This window comes from Anomaloglossus baeobatrachus, chromosome 8, assembly GCF_048569485.1.
Source record: "Anomaloglossus baeobatrachus isolate aAnoBae1 chromosome 8, aAnoBae1.hap1, whole genome shotgun sequence".
Classification (NCBI taxonomy): Eukaryota; Metazoa; Chordata; class Amphibia; order Anura; family Aromobatidae; genus Anomaloglossus; species Anomaloglossus baeobatrachus.
The window spans coordinates 15,997,253-16,014,246 of record NC_134360.1 but is presented as its reverse complement, the minus strand read 5'-3'; the positions used below and the strand labels follow the sequence as shown (position 1 = coordinate 16,014,246).

The window sequence follows — 16,994 nt, the reverse complement described above, 5'->3', positions numbered from 1 at the left end:
AATACTGTATATAGACAGGATGACGTCCTTCTATGAAGTTCCCTACAAGCCAGACTTCACAGTAGAGTACAAAAAATGGCAGTCATAGAAGTCTTCAAGTGGCCCCCAGATGCCAGGACAACCATCGGACCCTTGCGATCACTTTGGTGGGATCCTGTGGGCGCCAATGCATGCTTACACCAATGATAATACTTTTTAAATGCCGCTACTACTGCTTGACAGCGGCATTTAAATGATATTGATAGGAGTGTGGTCCTGTTATAGGCAGGTGTTTGGTAAGCACCAGAGATGGCATCTGCTGGGTATAATGCAGGCTCAGCACCTGAGCCCACTACATACACAGCTTCTATATGTTGGGAAGGGGTTAAGCTACAGTGCATTACATAGCCTCTTTCACGTCTTATCAATGAAAAATAAAAAAAAGTTATGGCTCTTTAAAAATGGGGAGCAAATTGAATGGTAACCAAAAAAAATTGCCCGGTCCTGAAGGGGTTGAGTAGCCCCCATCAATCACAACGCCCGTCTCACTGTTCTTTATGTCCGTCACTCACTTTTCATCTCCTCTTCTGGCCCAGACCCTCACGCTGTTTTCTGCCCCCTCTCATAGTGTTGTATTTGTGGTATGAAATCTCGCACATAATATATAATATATAATCTTATTCTCCTCTTTTCCTGAAATCATTTTGACCTCTGCAGATAATACTTGATTTAATCTTGTCATTGGCTTTTGTCTTGTCTGTCTTATAAACACGCTCCTATATCCTCTGAATCCCCCGCACAGGTGAGGGCCCTCCTGCAGAGAACCGTACAAGCTTTTGTAAGTTTATTTGACCTGAAAGACGCACAATTTTTACCAATCTTCAAAATGCAACTCACGTTTGACGACGAGAGAATGGATTTCTATCCGAGCTTCCAGGACGTAGAAGAAGTGGTGCTATTTATACTAACTCGGATCTCCAAGACCCTTCAGGTATTTTGCATTGTGTTCAATGCTGATCCCTTACTTTTCTTTTTCGCTCCTAATTGGGAGACCCAGACAGTGGGTGTATAGCTACTGCCTCTGGAGGCCGCACAAAGAACTACACTTAAAAGTGTAAGGCCCCTCCCCTTCTGGCTATACACCCTCCCGTAGGAGTACAGATTCCTCAGTTTTAGCTTTGTGCGCAAGGAGGTCAGACACGCACGCATAGCTCCATTGTTTTTAGTCAGCAGCAGCTGCTGACTATGTCGGATGGAAGAAAAGAGGACACATATAGTGTCCCCAGCATGCTCCCTTCTCACCCCACTTATGTCGGAGGTGTTTGTAAGGTTGAGGTACCCATTGCGGGTACGGCGGCAGGAGCCCACATGCTGATTCCTTCCCCATCCCTTTTTACAGGGCTCTGGGTGAAGTGGGATTTACCGGTCTCCAGGCACAGAGACCGTGCTCCATCTACAGCCCCTGGAGAAGATGCTGGATGGAGCGGAGTACATCAGGGACATGGCCCTGCATCCTCAAGGTACTCTGTGTCCCCGTGTATCTGGCGCTCACACCGCAGCATGCTGGGTGTTGTAGTGCGCCGGGGGACATCAGCGCTGCGGCGCCTGTGCCATGGCCTCATTCAGCTTTGCTGAAGCAGGCACATTTATGGGAATAGGACGCGCCGGCCGCTGGGACTGCGGCGCGGCTGGCACTTGTAGTGCGCCGGGGACTTCAGCGCGGCCTGCGCTTTTACGGCGGCCGCGCTGATAACTACAGTCCCCGGCTTTTGCGGCCTGCTTCCTTTCGTTCCCGCCCCCACACCTGCCAGTCAGGAGAGGGGCGGGACGCTGCCCACGTCCAGAACTCGGTCGCGCCGGCCGCTCGAACAGCGGCGCGGCTGGCACTTGCGGTGCGCCGGGGACTTCAGCGCGGCCTGCGCTTTTACGGCGGCCGCGCTGATAACTCGAGTCCCCGGCTTTTGCGGCCTGCTTGCGTTCGTTCCCGCCCCCAGACCTGCCAGTCAGGAGAGGGGCGGGACGCTGGCCAGGGCATCAGCGCTGAGGGCTGGAGTCGTTTTTACATACTCCAGCCCTCACAGTCAGCACAGAGGGGACACTGTTCCCGCACTTTTGTTTGGGAACTCCCACGGACCGCCCCTCTCCACAGTAGCCGGCAGCCATTCTTGCAGACACGCTGAGCTGCAGAGGGGAGCCGGGGAGACCCAGACAAGGCATTCAGCAGCCTCTTACCCGCTGTTCAGCGGGCGGTAAGCAGCCCTCAGGGCTCACCCCCTCTTGTGCTCGTAGTATTCTTAGTATTTTGTTGCTACAAATACTTGGTATTACATAGCGCTGGTCGCCCTTTGGCTATAGACTCTCTCACATGCAGAGAGCCAGCAGCATGTCGCCCGTAAAACGCAAGGGTGCCAAGGCACAGACATTGTATGCTTCCTGCACCGCATGTGGGACTTTTCTACCGGCAGGCTCCACGGACCCCCATTGTGTGCAGTGCTCGGCCCCTGCGGCGCTTGCACAGTCGGGACCTCTGCTGGACGTGTCCCAGGGTGTACCACCTGTGAATGCTGTCCAGGTGACAGGAACTGAGTTTGCAGCTTTTGCTGACAGAATGTCTCTCACTATGTCACAAATTCTTGACACATTGCGAGCTAGGCCTGTACTTCAGACCACGGACACTGTGCATGTATTGCCCCCTGGTCCCCCTCAGCTCCTAGCTCCGGGACGGGCATCTACACCTCAGGGTGAAGACTCTGACTCGGACGATGGCCCCGGGCAGCCTAAGCGGGCTCGTTATGACGGGCCTTCACATTCATCTCAATGGTCTGGATCCCAGCGGGATGAATCTATGGGTGATGAGGCGGACTTAACTGATCAGGATTCTGATCCTGGGACCGCTCTCAATCTAGATACACCAGATGGTGACGCAATAGTTAATGATCTTATATTTAACATCAATAAGATGTTGAATATTTCCCTACCAGCTCCTCCTGTAGAGGAGTCAGCTTCGCAGCACGAGAGAATCCATTTCAGATACCCTAAGCGTACATTAAGCACTTTTCTGGACCACGCTGACTTCAGAGACGCAATCCAGAAACCCCACGCTTATCCTGAAAGGCGTTTTCCTAAACGACTTAAAGATACACGCTACCCTTTTCCCTCTGAAGTGGTCAAGGGTTGGACCCAGTGTCCAAAAGTGGATCCTCCAATTTCCAGGCTTGCAGCCAGATCCTTGGTTGCTGTTGAAGATGGAGCGGCACTTAAAGATGCCACTGACAGGCAGATGGAGCTCTGGCTGAAATCCATCTATGAAGCGATTGGAGCGTCATTAGCGCCTTCTTTTGCGGCCGTATGGGCACTCCAAGCTATCACGGCCGGGCTTGCGCGAGTCGACTCTGTCACACGTGCATTTGCCCCGCAGGTAGCACCATTGACCTCGCAAATGGCGGCATTCGCGTCGTACGCGATTAATGCTGTTCTTGACGCTACAAGCCGCACGGCAGTGGCGTCAGCCAACTCAGTTGTTTTGCGTAGGGCTCTGTGGTTGAGACATTGGAAAGCAGATTCTCATTCCAAGAAGTGCTTAACCAATTTGCCTTTTTCTCGTGACCGATTGTTTGGAGAGCGTTTGGATGAAATCATCAAACACTCCAAGGGTAAGGACTCTTCCTTACCGCAACACAGACAAAACAAGCCCCAACAGAGGAGGGGTCAGTCTGGTTATCGGTCCTTTCGAGGACAGGGCAGGTCCCAATTCGCCTCGTCAAAAAAGACTCAAAAGGACCAGAGACGTTCAAATTCTTGGAGGTCTCAGTCACGCCCAAAAAGACCAGCCGGAGGAACCGTTGCCAAAACGACGTCCTCCTGACTTGCGGTCTCCGATGCCCACACCCGCGGTCGGTGGGAGGCTGTCCCACTTTGGCGACATTTGGCTAGCAAATGTCAAAGACCGTTGGGTGAGAGATATTCTATCTCACGGGTACAGGATAGAGTTCGGTTCTCGTCCGCCAACTCGTTTCTTCAGAACTTCTCCACCACCAGACCGAGCCGATGCTCTGTTGCAGGCGGTGGCCGCTCTAAAGGCGGAAGGAGTGGTGACCTCCGTCCCTCTTCAGGAACAGGGTCACGGTTTTTACTCCAATCTGTTTGTGGTCCCAAAAAAGGACGGATCGTATCGTCCCGTCCTGGATCTGAAGTTGCTCAACAGACACGTAAAAGTCAGGAGGTTCCGGATGGAATCCCTACGCTCCGTCATAGCCTCAATGTCTCAGGGAGATTTTCTAGCATCAATAGACATCAAAGATGCGTATCTCCACGTGCCGATTGCACCAGAGCATCAGCGTTTCCTACGTTTCGTCATACACGACGAGCACCTACAGTTCGTAGCGTTACCCTTCGGTCTGGCAACAGCCCCCCGGGTCTTCACCAAAGTCATGGCAGCAGTAGTAGCTGTTCTGCACTCGCAGGGTCACTCGGTCATCCCGTACCTAGACGACCTGCTTATAAAGGCATCCTCTCAAGAAGCATGCCAACACAGTCTGAAGGTGGCGCTAGACACTCTCCAGACTTTCGGGTGGATTATCAACTTTCCAAAGTCTCATCTAACCCCGACCCAATCTCTGACTTATCTTGGCATGGAGTTTCATACTCTATCAGCGATAGTGAGGCTTCCACTGGACAAGCAGTGCTCGCTACGGACCGGAGTGCAATCTCTCCTTCAGAGCCAGTCGCACTCACTGAGGCGCCTCATGCATTTCCTAGGAAAGATGGTAGCAGCAATGGAGGCAGTCCCGTTCGCGCAGTTTCATCTGCGCCCTCTACAATGGGACATTCTACGCCAATGGGATGGGAAATCGACGTCCCTCGACAGGACTGTCTCCCTCTCTCAGACTGCCAAGGATTCTCTACGTTGGTGGCTTCTCCCCAACTCATTGTCACAGGGAAAGTCGTTCCTTCCCCCGTCCTGGGCAGTGGTCACGACAGATGCGAGCCTATCAGGGTGGGGAGCGGTGTTTCTCCACCACAGGGCTCAGGGGACGTGGACTCAGGAAGAGTCCACCTTGCAGATCAATGTTCTGGAAATCAGAGCAATCTACCTTGCCCTGCGAGCCTTCCAACAATGGCTGGAAGGCAAGCAGATTCGGATTCAGTCGGACAATTCCACGGCGGTGGCGTACATCAACCACCAAGGGGGAACACGCAGTCGCCAAGCTTTTCAAGAAGTCCAGCGGATTTTGACGTGGGTGGAAAGCAGAGCGTCCACCATATCTGCAGTTCACATCCCAGGCGTGGAAAACTGGGAAGCAGACTTTCTCAGTCGCCAGGGCATGGACGCAGGAGAATGGTCCCTTCACCCGGACGTGTTTCAACAGATCTGTTGCCGCTGGGGGTCGCCGGACGTCGATCTGATGGCGTCACGGCACAACAACAAGGTCCCAGTTTTCATGGCACGGTCTCACGATCACCGAGCGCTGGCGGCAGACGCCTTGGTTCAGGATTGGTCGCAATTCCGACTCCCCTATGTGTTCCCACCTCTAGCATTGTTACCCAGAGTTCTCCGGAAAATCAAGTCCGACTGCCAGCGAGCCATACTCGTCGCTCCAAATTGGCCAAGAAGGTCGTGGTACCCGGATCTGTGGCATCTCACGGTAGGCCAACCGTGGGCACTACCAGACCGTCCAGATCTGCTGTCTCAAGGGCCGTTTTTCCATCTGAATTCTGCGGCCCTGAACCTGACTGTGTGGCCATTGAGTCCTGGATCCTAGCGGCCTCAGGTTTATCTCAGGGAGTTGTTGCCACAATGAGACAGGCTAGAAAACCATCCTCAGCTAAGATCTATCACAGGACGTGGAAGATATTCTTAGCGTGGTGCTTGGCTCAAGGGTTTTCTCCCTGGCCATTTGCATTGCCAATTTTTCTTTCCTTCCTGCAGTCTGGGTTGGAAAAAGGTTTGTCCCTTAGCTCGCTTAAGGGTCAAGTCTCCGCGTTATCCGTATTCTTTCAGAAGCGCTTGGCACAGCTTTCTAAAGTACGCACGTTTCTCCAAGGAGTTTGTCATATCGTTCCTCCTTACAGACGGCCATTGGAACCCTGGGATCTGAACAAGGTTCTCCTTGCTCTTCAAAAGCCGCCTTTCGAGCCTTTGAAAGAGGTTCCCCTTTCTCGGCTTTCACAAAAGGTAGTTTTTCTTGTAGCGGTCACGTCTCTTCGAAGAGTGTCCGAGCTGGCGGCGTTATCTTGCAAATCTCCCTTCCTGGTATTTCACCAAGACAAGGTGGTACTGCGTCCAATTCCAGAGTTTTCTCCCAAGGTGGTTTCTTCCTTTCATCTCAATCAGGATATCACTTTGCCATCTTTGTGTCCGCATCCAGTTCACCAATTTGAAAAGGGTTTACATCTGTTGGACCTGGTGAGAGCACTCAGGATTTACATTTCTCGCACGGCGCCTCTACGCCGTTCGGATGCGCTCTTTGTCCTAGTCGCTGGTCAGCATAAGGGATCGCAAGCTTCCAAATCCACCCTGGCGCGGTGGATCAAGGAACCAATTCTTCACACATACCGTTCTGCTGGGCTTCAGATTCCATCTGGACTGAAGGCCCATTCTACCAGAGCCGTTGGTGCGTCCTGGGCGTTGAGGCATCAGGCTACGGCTCAGCAAGTGTGCCAGGCGGCTACCTGGTCGAGTCTGCACACGTTTACCAAACACTATCAAGTGCATACCTACGCTTCGGCAGACGCCAGCCTAGGTAGACAGGTCCTTCAGGCGGCGGTGGCCCACCTGTAGGAAGAGGCTGTATGACAGCCCGTTCATGTGGTATCTTTTTACCCACCCAGGGACTGCTTTTGGACGTCCCACTGTCTGGGTCTCCCAATTAGGAGCGAAAAAGAAGAAGGGAATTTTGTTTACTTACCGTAAATTCCTTTTCTTCTAGCTCCAATTGGGAGACCCAGCACCCGCCCTATCTGTTTTTAGGGTTTCGTTTTTTCGGGTGCACATGTTGTTCACGTTGTTTCTTAAGTTCTCCGATCTAGTTATCGGATTGAATTTGTTTTTGAAACTGTTATTGGCTTTCCTCCTTCTTGCTTTGGTACTAAAACTGAGGAATCTGTACTCCTACGGGAGGGTGTATAGCCAGAAGGGGAGGGGCCTTACACTTTTAAGTGTAGTTCTTTGTGCGGCCTCCAGAGGCAGTAGCTATACACCCACTGTCTGGGTCTCCCAATTGGAGCTAGAAGAAAAGGAATTTACGGTAAGTAAACAAAATTCCCTTCTTTATAGTAGGTATTGGTGTAAGGCTTAGTTCACACTTCCGTTGTTTTGCTTCCGTCGCCTTGAGGAATTAGGCTATGTACCCACGTGAGATTAAACCTGCGGAATTATCTGCGGAAAAAACGCAGATTTTCTGGATTTTCCAGATAAATCCGCAGGTTTCAGCATGCACAGACACTCCCCATGTTATCCTATGGGACATGGGGAGTGCTGTGTCCATGCTGCGGATACAATCAGCTGCGGAACATGAGGTGGATGTTCCGCAGCCGCATGTAATTGCATGTCAATTTGTGCGGAAATACCTGCGGTATTCCCGCGTCTCCACTATGTATATAGAGGCCGGGACTTCCGCAGGTAATCCGCAGGAATGTCCTCTGGTTTTCCGCAACAATTTCGCTGTACTACCGCAGATAAAAATAGCTGCGGATTCCGGGGAGCAGCTGTGGGAAACCTGCGGCCGTACCTGGAGATATATCCGCAGGTGCGAGCTCCCGTGGGCACATGGCCTTACGGTATCTTGCAAAATATTTTGCAGGAATCCGTTTTTCTCTATCGTTTCATTGGGGGACACAGGACCATGGGTTATGCTGCTGTCACTAGGAGGCTGACACTAAGTAGACAGAAAAAGTTAGCTCCTCCCCAGCAGCATACACCCCGAGCCGGAGGCGGGCTCAATTCAGTTTTAGCTTAGTGTCGTAGGAGGCTGATGTGGGCCGTCTCGGCCCCCCTCAGCCATTTGCTTTTTGCGCTTTTTTCTCTTTTTTTGGCGCCGCTCATCGCTCTCATACCTGTCTTCTCGTTTCTGCAGGTATTTTCTTCATCACTCATCCTCCGCAGCCCTGTGGGTACCACTCCCCAGGGTCGCAGGGGCTTGAGACTTTGGGCCCTCTCCCCCGTTCAATCCCGTGGTACCACTCCCGGGTTTGTTCGTGTGGGAAACACCTCATGGGCACCCCTGATTCGCCCTGCGGTATCACCCCAAAGGGCGTACAGGGGCATACAGCAGGGATGGAACCTCAGCAGCGCGTCTGAAATCCGATGGGGCCCGCATCGCTGCCTTCTCCTGCAGGGGGGGCTCCTTCCCCCATCATGATGTCCACTTCCCTGCCTCAGCACGCTGCTCCCCTGGAGCCAGCAGTCTTCCAGGACGGGGGCATTGCACACAGGCAGGGGCAGGGCGCCCTGCCTGCTCCGCATCCATCTCTGGGCCGGTGCCGCCGAGATCAGGTAGGACCGACCTTCTCCTACCTTCTTCTCCAGGCGGCTGCAAAATTGAGGCCCCGGTCTCGGCCTAGACGCTCTGCGCCCCAGCCACGTCTCAGCAGTCGTCGTCGGCGCGCCGGCACAAGCGCAGAGCTCCCTCTCGGCGCTCCGGTCATCGCTGCTGCGCCACCACTGCTTGCAGGTAGGACCGCCTGTCTCTACCTCCCCGCGCACCGGCAGCCCCAAAATTTAGGCCCCGGCTCCGACCTTGTCTCCAGTGTCCCAGGCCCGCCCTTCACTGCAGCGCTATTGGTCGCCGGCCGTCCGTCTCCGCCCTCCGCTCTGCCCCAGGCATCACAGGGGGGGCGGTGGATGTGTTTTTCCCGCTCTCCAGACTCCTTCAGCGTCCATCTTCCCTAAAAAAAAAAAAATAGAAAAGAAATAGGACTCCCGGTGTGCGGATTGCTGAGGCTGCAGCAACCGTTTATAACAGTAAAAACAAGCCTCAAAAGAACCACAATCATACAGGGATTGTGTTTATCAGAGGTTGAGTTTATTATTGTATGTATGTATGTATGTATGTATGTGTGTGTATATATATATATATATATATATATATATATATATTGTGAGGTAGCGTGGTCGGCTGCACGGCAGAAGACACGGGATCCAGGCATTAAGTTTCACAGCACACGGTTTAATGTCCAAACAAGAATCCACACCAATATACATGTGCCTCTCCGGCAGAGAACTCAGGGAGTTCTGTTCACTCCCTCACACCCGGCACACCTGCCCTCGTTCCTGTTTCCATTTAACCCTTCCTTCAGCCTGTAGGGAAACAGGATTAACCCTAGAGTGGATTTACTTTCTATCATGGAGTGAGCACAACCGGGGCGAGACATACCGGCCGTCATAGATAACCCCGGTCACAGTCTCACATACCCCCCCCCTCAGTTTAAGCGTGCGGGGTTGAACTCCCGCCATCAAACACGGGCCGCGGGACAAGGCATCGGCGTTGCCCTGCAACCTACCGGCCCTATGTTCAACCGTAAACCGGAAGTTCTGCAGAGAAAGGAACCACCGGGTAACCCGGGCATTCCGTTCCTTGGCGGACCTCATCCAGACCAGTGGAGAGTGATCCGTCACCAAGCGAAACTGCCGTCCCAGCAGGTAATAGCGTAGGGACTCCAATGCCCACTTGATCGCCAGGCACTCCTTCTCCACTACGCTATAATTCCGCTCGGGAGGGGTGAGCTTCCTACTTAAGAAGGTGACGGGGTGTTCCTCCCCCTGAACCACCTGAGACAGCACTGCCCCCAGGCCGACCTCCGAGGCGTCAGTCTGCACTATGAACTCCTTCCGGAAATCAGGGTTTACAAGAACGGGCTGTCCGCACAGGACCCCCTTCAGGGCCCGGAAGGAGTCCTCGGCCTGCGGAGTCCAGCGCACCATGACGGACTTCTTGCCTTTGAGAAGGTCCGTCAAGGGGGCTGATAGTCCCGCAAAATCTTTTACAAACCTCCTGTAGTACCCCACGATACCCAGGAAGGCCCTAACCTGCTTCGTGGTCAGGGGTCTAGGCCACTTCTGGATCGCCTCAACCTTGTTAATTTGGGGCTTAATCACTCCTTGGCCTATCACGTAGCCCAAGTAGCGGGCTTCCGTGAGTCCCAACGCACATTTCTTGGGATTGGCTGTCAATCCGGCTGTTCGAAGCGCGTCCACCACCGCTTGTACCTGTTCCAAGTGGGTCTGCCACTCGGAGCTGTAAATAATGATGTCATCAAGGTACGCTGATGCATACGCCTGGTGGGGTTCCAGCACTAAGTCCATCAACCTCTGGAACGTGGCTGGAGCGCCATGTAACCCAAAAGGCAAGACAACATAGTGAAAGAGACCCTCCGGCGCAACAAAAGCGGTTTTCTCCTTGGCGGACTCCGTCAGTGGCACCTGCCAGTACCCCTTGGTCAGGTCGAGCGTGGTAAAATACCGCGCCTGTCCCAGCCTATCAATCAGCTCATCCACTCTGGGCATGGGGTAGAGATCGAACTTGGATATTTCGTTCAATCTCCTAAAGTCATTGCAGAACCTTAAGGAGCCATCGGCTTTTGGTATTAGGACGATCGGACTAGCCCATTCACTCCGGGATTTTTCGATGACCCCCAGGCGTAACATTTTCTTTACTTCCTCCGATATGGCTTGTCGTCGAGCCTCCGGTACCCGGTATGACTTCAGGCGTACCTTCAGGTGGGGCTCGGTGACAATATCATGTCGTATCAGACTGGTCCTACCGGGCAGCTCGGAGAAGACATCGGGGTTCTGCTGAACCAACCGTCTGGCCTCTCGCCTCTGAGTCTTGGTGAGGGCTTCTCCAATCCTTACTTCCGGTTCGTCCTCTCCGGAGGTCGCTGGAGCCGGAGGTGAACGACCCGAAGAGGAGGGAGATGGGGAAAAAGCAGCCATCAGGCTTTCCCGTTCCTGCCAGGGTTTTAATAGGTTGACATGGTATATTTGTTCAGGTTTCCGCCTACCGGGCTGCAATACTTTATAGTTAACCACCCCGACTCTTTCCTTTATCTCGTAGGGGCCTTGCCACTGAGCCAGGAATTTACTCTCCGCCGTGGGGATTAATACCAACACCCGATCCCCGGGTTTAAAGGACCGCACGGTGGCTTGTCTATTGTAGCGGCCGCTTTGCGCGGCCTGAGCCTCCTGTAAATGCTCCTTCACAATTGGCATGACCGCGCTTATGCGATTCTGCATTCCTAAAATGTGTTCAATCACACTTTTATGGGGGGTGGGCTCTTGCTCCCATGTTTCCTTTGCCAGGTCCAACAATCCCCGGGGATGTCGCCCGTATAACAACTCAAAAGGCGAAAACCCCGTGGATGCCTGTGGCACCTCACGGATGGCAAACATCAAATAGGGAAGCATCATATCCCAGTCTTTCCCGTCTTTTGAAATTACCCTTTTTAGCATGGTTTTCAGGGTTTTATTGAAACGCTCGACTAAACCGTCCGTTTGAGGATGATACACAGACGTACGCAACTGCTTGATCTGGAGTAGCCGGCATAGCTCTTTGGTCACTTTAGACATGAATGGGGTCCCCTGATCCGTAAGGATCTCCTTGGGCAACCCCACCCGGCAGAACACAGCAAACAACTCCCGAGCTATAAGCTTTGCTGCAGTATGTCTGAGAGGTATCGCCTCGGGATACCGGGTGGCATAGTCAACAATCACTAGGATGTGTTGGTGCCCTCGAGCGGACTTTACGAGGGGCCCCACCAGATCCATCCCTATCCGTTCAAAAGGGACTTCTATAATGGGTAACGGTACCAACGGACTGCGAAAATGGGTCAGGGGTGCGGTAAGCTGACACTCCGGGCAGGTTTCGCAGAACCGTTTTACCTCCCCAAAGACTCCGGGCCAATAGAACCTTTGCAATATTCGCTCCTGCGTTTTCTTGACCCCTAGGTGGCCACTCATCAGGTGTTTATGAGCCAAGTCGAGGACCCGCCGACGATGCGGCTGGGGCACCACCAACTGCTCTACCCCCACGCCCCGTATTTCATCTACCCGGTAGAGTAAATCCTGCTTAAGAGCGAAATGGGGGTACCTTACCTGGGCACCGGGCAGCTGTGCCACCCCGTCAATTACTGTCACCCGACTCCGGGCATGTATTAATGTAGGGTCCTGGAGTTGGGCAGTCCCAAACGTATCCGGGGACGCCTCCAACTCCGGGATGGGTTCGACCGTCTCAGCCTCTCCTGCCAATACCTCTAGGGGCGACCTATCGGGTTCACATTCTGTCCCTATCATGGGGACCCCTACGGCAGGTGTCCCGGATTCAGGATTGTAGGGCTCAGGTCCCGGACTGACCAATATCTGAGGAGACTTAGGGGGTCCCTTCCATAAAGTCCAAAAATAGGGCAGATCCCTTCCTAGGATCACGTCATAAGGAAGAGTGTTAAGAAGTCCCACCTCATGTTGCACCTGACCGCAAGGTGCTGTGATGGTGACAATCCCCGTGGGATAGTCTCGGCGGTCCCCATGTATGCAAACCACCCCCACGGTACGTCCTGTGGCCTTTACTTTAGCCTTCAAGGTGGATCGCACAAGGGTCACTAAGCTTCCGGAATCCAACAATCCTGTAACCGGACATCCATTCACCTGTATTTGGCACAAGTGGGGCTCCGTCTCTGGGGAGACCAGGTCAGCGGTACACCCCACCTGAGCATACATTGAACCCCGCCGGGTAACCCCACAATCCATGGGCTCCGTGGTGAGTGGACACTGGGCTTCCATATGTCCCACCCGCTGGCACCGCCAACATCTAATGGGGACGGAAACCCCCTTGACGGGTTGTCGTTTAGGGTACAGAACCTTCCGGATCTCAGGACTGGCGGCCGCGGCCTCAGGCGGGACGGTAGGGGACTCCTGCACCGTTGTCGGCGGTGGGTCCTTGGCCCTAGGCTTGGAGGGGCCGGACCGACGGGCGGTACGCAGAGTCTCAGTCTCCCGTATCAAGTCCTGCGTAGCCACATGCCGCTCTACCAGGGACACTAATTGGTCCAGGGTACTCGGGTCACCCTGTCCTACCCACCGTTGAACGGTGACGGGTAAAGTGCGCACAAAACGATCCACTACTACCCTTTCCACCATCTGCGCCGGGCTCAGAGTGTCAGGCTGCAACCATTTTTTTACAAGATGCAACAAGTCATAGGCCTGGGAGCGTACGGGTTTGGCTTCCTCATAGAACCACTGATTTACCCGCTGAGCCCGTACATAGGTATTCACCCCCAACCGTGCCAGTATTTCGGCTTTTAGGGTCACATAGTCAATGGCGTCCTCGGTACAGAGGTCCAGGTACGCTTTTTGGGGTTCCCCCGTCAGATAGGGCGACAATACCTCAGCCCACTGGGGGGTCGGCAGCTTTTCCCGCTCGGCCACCCGCTCAAACACCGCCAGGAACGCTTCCACATCATCCCCCGGGGTCATCTTTTGCAACGTTTGTCTCACCGCTTTCCGGACGCTGCCGTCATCACCCGGTCCCGGGGTTGTTGCTGCCGGTCCAGCACGGATCGACTTGGCCAGGAGAACCATCTGTTCTTGATGTCTTTGTTCCTGCAATTGTAAGGCTTGCTGCTGACATGCATTGGCCTGAACCAGCTGTTCTTGGTGCGATTTCAAGGATTGGAGCAGATGTGCATTGGTCTGTTGCTGCTGTGCATTAGCTTGTTGCTGCTGTGCATTAGCCTGAGCCAGCTGCTTTAGGATGTCCTCCATGGCGTCGCTGGGTTTGGGCCGTAGTATAGCCGCTTGAATCCAGGACATGTGCTACCGGGTCACCAGAAAAGGAAGCTACACCTCACCGGCCGGGATGCCCGCATTCTTCACCATATGTGAGGTAGCACGGTCGGCTGCGCAGCAGAAGACACGGGATCCAGGCATTAAGTTTCACAGCACACGGTTTAATGTCCAAACAAGAATCCACACCAATATACATGTGCCTCTCCAGCAGAGAACTCAGGGAGTTCTGTTCACTCCCTCACACCCGGCACACCTGCCCTCGTTCCTGTTTCCATTTAACCCTTCCTTCAGCCTGTAGGGAAACAGGATTAACCCTAGAGTGGATTTACTTTCTATCATGGAGTGAGCACAACCGGGGCGAGACATACCGGCCGTCATAGATAACCCCGGTCACAGTCTCACAATATATATATATAGATACATACATATAGAAGGGAACGGTGGTTTTTACTGTCAACATATAGTCCCAGAATACTATCTCAATAGAGTTAATGCATAGAATCCTCAGAGCTTGAAAAAATAATTTTCTTTGGCGCTCCATTGGGAGACCCAGACAATTGGGTGTATAGCTATGCCTCCGGAGGCCACACAAAGTATTACACTAAAAGTGTAAAGCCCCTCCCCTTCTGGCTATACACCCCCCGTGCTCCCACGGGCTCCTCAGTTTTTATGCTTTGTGCGAAGGAGGCAGACATCCACGCATAGCTCCACAGCTTAGTCAGCAGCAGCTGCTGACTATGTCGGATGGAAGAAAAGAGGGCCCATAACAGGGCCCCCAGCATGCTCCCTTCTCACCCCACTCTTGTCGGCGGTGCTGTTAAGGTTGAGGTATCCATTGCGGGTACGGAGGCTGGAGCCCACATGCTGTTTTCCTTCCCCATCCCCCTTAGGGCTCTGGGTGAAGTGGGATCCTATCGGTCTCCAGGCACATGAGACCGTGCTCCATCCACAGCTCCTGAGGACTCTGCTGGATAGGAGCCGAGTATCGTTCAGGGACATGGCCCTGCTACTTTGAGGTACTCTGTGTCCCCGTGGGGACCGCGCACAGCAACACTCCAGCATTGCTGGGTGTGCTAGTGCACCGGGGACCGCGGCGCTGACTGCGTTTGTGCCTTTACACACTGCAGCGTCGCTGAGTGTGTTAGTGTATGGGGACTGCCGCGCTGACCGCCGCTGCCATTGTTATCACTGCGGCGCGGCTGGGACTGTTAGTGCGCCGGGGACTTCCGCGCCGACCGCGCTTATACGGCGGCCGCGCTTATAACTTTAGTCCCCGGCTTTTGCGGCCTAGTCTCATTCTTTTCCCGCCCCCAGGCCTGCCAGCAGGGGAAGGGCGGGACGCTGTAAAGGACATCAGCAACTGAGCTGGAGCATGCTTTGCATACTCCACCCCCCTCACTGTGCACAGTGGGGCACCAGATTCCCGCACTTTCTAGGGCACGCCCACGGCCCCCTCCTCTCCTCAGGACGCCGGCAGCCATTCCTGTCAGCTCTGCTAACGCTGGAGAAGGGAGACAAGCTCAGGGAGACCCAGGCAGGAATTCTGGGACCACACAACCGCATTGCGCGGGCGGTAAGCAGCACCTAGGTGCTGGCCCCACTGGTGCAGAAGTGTACTTATAGATTATATGATTATAGGCTATACTTTACACTGTATGGTGCACGGTTGTTTTTGGCTATATACCCTCCTGTATTGCTCAGAGGAGACAACAGCATGTCGTCCACAAATAGCAAGGGTGCTAAAGCACAGACTTACTATGCTGCCTGTGCAGCATGTACGGCTATACTGCCGGCAGGTTCCACTGACCCTCATTGTGTGCAATGCTCGGCCCCTGTGGCACTTACTCAGCCGGAGCCTCTGCTAAGGGTGGCCCAGGGAGAACCACCTGTTAACACTGTCCAGGTGACAGGGACGGAGTTTGCAGTTTTTACTGAAAGACTTTCTGAGACTATGGCTAAGATATTAGAAGCCTTGCAGTCCAGGCCGGCATCTCAAGCCAGGGGCACTGTGGAATCATTGCCCCCTGGTCCCCCTCAGTTGGAACAACAATGTTCTCCCGGGGTGTCTCATAGATCCCAGGGTGAGGTCTCTGACATGGAACGCAGTCCCAGACCGACTAAGCGAGCTCGCTATGAAATCCCCTCGACATCATCACATTGTTCAGGGTCTCAGCGAGAGGACTCTCTGTATGATGAAGCGGAGCTAGCTGATCAGGATTCTGATCCTGAAGCCGCTCTCAACCTTGATACTCCTGATGGGGACGCCATAGTGAATGATCTTATTGCGTCCATCAATGAAATGTTGAATATTTCTCCCTCAGCTCCTCCAGTGGAGGAGTCAGCTTCTCAGCAGGAGAAATTCCGTTTCAGGTTTCCTAAGCGTACAACGAGTATGTTTCTGGACCACTCTGACTCAGAGAGGCAGTCCAGAAACACCGAGCTTGTCCAGATAAGCGTTTTTCCAAGCGCCTTAAGGATACACGTTACCCCTTCCCCCCTGACGTGGTCAAGGGCTGGACTCAGTGTCCCAAGGTGGATCCTCCAATCTCCAGACTGGCGGCTAGATCCATAGTTGCAGTGGAAGATGGAGCTTCACTCAAGGATGCCACTGACAGACAGATGGAGCTCTGGTTGAAATCCATCTATGAAGCTATCGGCGCGTCTTTTGCTCCAGCATTCGCAGCCGTATGGGCACTCCAAGCTATCTCAGCTGGTCAGGCGCAAATTGACGCACTCACACGTACGTCTGCGCCGCAGGTGGCGTCCATAACCTCTCAAACGTCGGCATTTGCGTCCTACGCTATTAATGCTGTCCTGGACTCTGCGAGCCGTACGACGGTTGCAGCCGACAATTCGGTGGCAATACGCAGGGCCTTGTGGCTATGGGAATGGAAGGCAGATTCGGCTTCCAAAAAAGTGCTTAACTGGTTTGCCATTTTCTGGCGACCGCTTGTTTGGTGAGAGATTGGATGAAATCATCAAACAATCCAAGGGAAAGGAAACATCCTTACCCCAGGCCAAACCAAAAACACCCCAACAGAGGAGGGGACAGTCGAGGTTTCGGTCCTTTCGGGGGGCGGGCAGGTCCCAATTCTCCTCGTCCAAAAGGCCTCAGAAGGATCAGAGGAACGCCGACGCATGGCGGTCCAAATCACGCCCTAAAATACCGCCGGAGGTGCCGCTACCAAGGCGGCTTCCTCATGACTTACGGCCTCCTCACACCGCATCCTCGGTC

General features: G+C 53.7%; 1 protein-coding gene across 1 annotated transcript in view; it reads left to right on the top strand.

Moving 5' to 3' along the window:
- DNAH12 (dynein axonemal heavy chain 12) overlaps nucleotides 1-16,994 on the top strand; it is a 331,588-nt gene that overhangs the window by 15,311 nt on the left and 299,283 nt on the right. The window contains exon 9 of the mRNA XM_075321326.1: nucleotides 782-970. Within this exon, the coding sequence (XP_075177441.1) occupies nucleotides 782-970 (189 nt within the window). The remainder of the gene's footprint in view (nucleotides 1-781; nucleotides 971-16,994) is intronic.